Source organism: Montipora capricornis, chromosome 3 (genome assembly GCF_036669925.1).
Source record: "Montipora capricornis isolate CH-2021 chromosome 3, ASM3666992v2, whole genome shotgun sequence".
In the NCBI taxonomy this organism is placed as follows: Eukaryota; Metazoa; Cnidaria; class Anthozoa; order Scleractinia; family Acroporidae; genus Montipora; species Montipora capricornis.
The window spans coordinates 60057480-60062479 of record NC_090885.1 but is presented as its reverse complement, the minus strand read 5'-3'; the positions used below and the strand labels follow the sequence as shown (position 1 = coordinate 60062479).

Sequence of the window (5000 nt, the reverse complement as noted above, 5' to 3'; positions counted from 1 at the left end):
ATACAAGAAAGGCTGTTGCTAACCATATTGAAAACATATTAATATCAATGAAAGGGCTCAAGTTTGTTAAAACACTTAAGGTAATATTTGCAAAAATGTCAAATGGAGAAATAGTGTATAAGACCGCATATTTCAACAGTCCAGCTCAAACTATCATAAATAACACAGAAATAGACAAATCCCTTAAAGTATCAAAACAAGACATACTGAATAAGATTGCAGTTTGGATTTCAGAAGGATCTGGCTGGACTGTTCAATCTGTTGACAATCATTATCTTAATGTGGTAAAATATGAACCAATAAAAGGATCATCATACATTAAACTACCACATGAACTCAGAAACAGTGCAAAGGGATTGGTCAACATAAAAAACAGTGACAATGAATGTTTTAAATGGTGCCATATTCGGCATCTTAATCCTCAAGACAGAAATCCTCAAAGAATAAAAAAATCAGATAAAGCATTCATTGAAAATTTAAATTATTCAGGAATTGAATTCCCAATGGCTACCAAACAGTACAACAAAATAGAAAAACAAAATGAGATCAACATCAATGTATTTGGTTATGAAGAAAAACAAAAATATCCCATTTATGTGTCAAAAGAAAAGTATGAAGATTGCATGAATCTGCTTCTAATAACAGAAAATGAAAACAAGCACTATGTGTTAATAAAAGATTTCGACAAGTTCATGTACGATCAAACAAAGCACAAAGAGAGAAAACATTTTTGCATGCATTGTCTTCAGTGTTTCAGTTCTGAAAGAGTATTAACTGATCATAAAGAAAACTGTATCCAAGTGAATGGAACACAAGTGATTAAAATGCCAACAAAAGACGACAACATACTAAAATTCAATAATTTCCATAAACAACTACCAATTCCATTTGTAATATATGCAGACTTCGAGGCTATTACTGAAAAAATTCATGGATGCCAACCCAATGATGATAAATCATACACAGAGGCTTATCAGAGACACACAGACTGTGGTTATGGATATAAGGTTGTGTGTTGTTATGATGATAAATACACAAAACCAGTACAAATTTATAGAGGTGAAAAAGCTGTTTACAAATTTATGGAAGCTATGCTAGAGGAAGTTAAATATTGTAAGAAGGTTATGAAAAAAGAATTCAACAAACCATTAAGAATGACTAAAGACAATGAAAAAGAATTTCAAAAAGCTGATAAATGCCATATATGTGAGAAAGAATACAATAAAACTGATGTAAGAGTAAGAGATCACTGCCATGTGACTGGTCAGTACAGAGGATCCGCACATCAAGATTGTAACCTAAATTTCAGATTGACTGAGAAAATACCAGTTATATTTCACAATCTCCGTGGATATGACAGTCATTTTATAATGCAAGAGATTGGTGAAATAGTCAAAGAGCATACATATACAAACAAGAAAGGCGAAAAGTGTCAAATAAATATCAATGCCATACCAAACAACATGGAAAAGTATATGGCTTTCATGTTGGGTAATCATCTGACCTTCATTGACAGTTTTCAATTTATGAGCTCAAGTCTTGATAAACTAGTTAGCAACCTACCAAAAGAATCATTAAAATATACATCTCAAAAATTCAAAGGTGAAAAACTTGATTTAATGAGCAAGAAGGGAGTCTACCCATATGACTTCATGGATAGCTTTGATAAATTCAATGAAAAGCTACCATCAAAAGAAGACTTTTACAGCATCTTAAATGATGAACATATTACTGATAAAGATTATCAACATGCTCAGACTGTATGGGATACATTTTCTCTTAAAAATATGGGAGAATATCACGATATATATCTTAAATCTGACATCCTTCTATTAGCGGATGTATTTGAAAACTTCCGAAAGACTTGCCTGCAATACTACAAATTAGACCCATGCCATTATTTTACATCTCCTGGTTTGTCATGGGATGCTATGCTAAAAATGACTGATATCAAATTGGAACTAATGACTGACATCGATATGTTTCAATTCATCGAAACGGGCATGCGAGGCGGGACAAGCTACATCGCCAATCGATATGGTGAAGCTAACAATAAATACATGAAAACATATGATGAGAAGGCGCCCTCAAAGTATATCATGTATCTTGATGCTAACAATCTGTATGGATGGGCTATATCACAATACCTACCAACTGGTGGATTCAGATGGATGACAGAAAAACAGATAGACAATATAGACTTAGGCAAGTATAAAGAAGACAGCAAGAAAGGATTAATATTAGAAGTAGACCTAGCATATCCAAAAGAACTACATGATTTGCATAATGACTACCCACTAGCACCTGAAAAGGTAAAAGTCAACAAAGATATGCTCTCTAATTATTGCCAAGAAATAGCCGATAAATTTAATGTATCAACTGGTTTAGTTCATAAACTGATACCTACATTAAGCAATAAAGAAAAATACGCACTCCATTACAGAAACCTTCAATTATACACAGATCTTGGTTTAAAAATAACTAAAGTCCATCGAGTGTTGGAGTTCAATCAGTCACCATGGTTGAAAGAATACATTGATTTCAACACACAGAAGAGAACCAATGCCAAAAATGCTTTTGAGAAAGACTTCTTCAAGCTTATGAATAACAGTGTATTTGGAAAAACAATGGAAAATATTAGAAAGCGAGTAGATGTCAGATTAGTAACTGATGAAAACAAACTATTAAAAATGGCTGCTAAACCAACATATGTTAGTAGCAAGATCTTTAATGAAAATCTAGTGGCAGTGCATAAAATCAAAGAAACACTAACCCTAAACAGGCCGGCATATGTGGGTATGTGTATCCTAGATCTTAGTAAGACACTAATGTATGATTTTCATTATAACTATATAAAACAAAAATATGACAGCAAAGCTAAATTATTATTCACAGACACAGACAGCTTGACCTATGAAATTGAAACCAGTGATGTGTATCAAGACTTTTGGAATGATAAAGACAAATTCGACAACAGTGATTATCCACAAGATTCACAATATTTCAACACGACAAATAAAAAAGTAATCGGTAAATTCAAAGATGAAGCGGCAGGCATACCGATAACCGAATTCGTCGGTTTAAGATCGAAAATGTATAGCTATATGAAAGACAATGACAAAGGCGGAAAGACAGCAAAGGGAATCAAGAAGAATATTATCAAAAATAACATCACACATAAAAATTACAAAAATGTTCTGTTTAATAATGAACAAATGCATCACACAATGAAAACGATCAGAAGCAACTTACATCAACTTGGAAGCTATGAGTTGAATAAAGTGTCATTGTCCTGCTTCGATGATAAGCGCTATATTCACAACAATGGTGTGGCAAGTTATGCATACGGACATTACAAAATCTAAAAAGTTGGCTGCTGACGTCACGGCACAGCAGTGCCGGTCTACACATACAAGCACCGCAAGCACAATCTGAATGATAAAGTGAACTACAACAACATGACGCCACGCCACAGCTGTGGTGTTTACATTATTAACTTCCTGTTTTTCCGAGAAAGTCACGCAATGAAAATACGAGATCAAAAATACGAGATCAAAAGTTGTAAACCATAATATGAAAAAACATATAGATTACCAAAAATACGAGACCAAAAGTTGGAAGCCATTATATGGAAAGTAGTATGGAGTTGGGTTGGTATGAGAACATTTTTGCAAAAATGTTCTCGTACCCCCAACTCCTATACTACTTTCGAGATCAATTGCCGCTCAAATCTAAGAAACGGGAACCCAAATAGGACAAAATAGGAGAACCCATTGGATAACAAAACCGAAAAACCGCTCGTATTTTCTACGAAAACCGAAAACCAAAACCAAAAAAAACGAAAAATCCGCAAACCGCAATGAACACCAAAACCGAAAAACCGAAGTCTTTTGGCACAAAAACCGAAAAACCGATCTAAAAAATAGCCAAAACCGCAAAACCGAAAATCCCAATGTCCCCCTCACTAAAATCAAATCAAATCTACGTTGTATCGGCTCTTGCTTAAAATATTTAGTTTCTCAACTTGAAATAACGCTGATCAGATCAAGCCACTGATCCAACGTACACCGACAGGAAAATTGTCCACGGTTGCTTGCTTCAAAACTCTTGAAATGAAACGGTTCGCCAAGTCGCACATGCATTTCAATGAAGCTGACACTGCGTGCGTTTTGTAATGTGAACAATTACAAAAATAAGTCTCGATACCTTTCGCATTACAGTGGAGCACATTTCTTGCACCTAAAATATTAACTTGTCGTGTGAATCACAATCTCCTTTGACAGAAACCTGAACATATTTAGGAGCAACTGCAGAATACCCCGCCACAGCTAACCACTATTGTTTCCCCAAGCGGCATCTTTTGAAGAACGAGACTTAATACAGTCACTTTTAATACTTTTGATTTTCAGTCACTTTTAATACTTTTGAAGGTTAACTTCGCATTTTTTAAATTTTTCCAAGCGACAAGCCGAAAATCAGTCAGTTCGACGATTCGGCATGAATAATAAGCATCAGTTTGCGTTCAAATTTCGCGTCATTTAGCTCGCTCATCAGGTTACAAACATTTCTGATAATTTCGGAGGGAAGCGTTCCGAGTTCGAGCATAAGACTTATCACAGAAAATGAATAATAGCAATATTTGAAGAATATGAAGTAAAAAAAAAATAAGAATGAGGTACCAGGTACATTTTTATCGCGTCAAATATCCATTTTCCGCCGCCATGTTATGCGGCCTTTGGTGGCAATTGAATTCATTTCAATTAAGACTTCACCGTTGCTTGGTTCTTACAGCAAATTTTGGGAAATTTGTCAAACAGAGATCGCACTTTAACCGCGTTTTCAAATTTTCGCAAATTTCTCAAAATATAAGAATTGCTGGAACTTTTAAATGTGGTTTTTGAAAATAGTTCACTAAAGGGTATCTTTGGGCAAAATATCAGCTATCCGCCAAAATGGTCGTTGACGGACGATCCTCGATTCTTACAGACAGCCATTCTTAA

At 34.6% G+C, this 5000-nt stretch overlaps 1 protein-coding gene across 3 annotated transcripts in view; it reads right to left on the bottom strand.

Moving 5' to 3' along the window:
- The window catches only part of LOC138043564 (uncharacterized), a 65654-nt gene that overhangs the window by 60417 nt on the left and 237 nt on the right, over positions 1-5000 (bottom strand). Inside the window, exon 1 of one of the 3 annotated variants that reach the window (XM_068889909.1) lies at positions 1456-1514. The exons of the other annotated variants lie outside the window; for them this stretch is intronic. Coding sequence (XP_068746010.1) covers positions 1456-1499 — 44 coding nt within the window. The 5' untranslated portion in view covers positions 1500-1514. Of the gene's footprint in view, positions 1-1455; positions 1515-5000 lie in introns of those variants that run through there. 3 annotated transcript variants of the gene reach the window in all.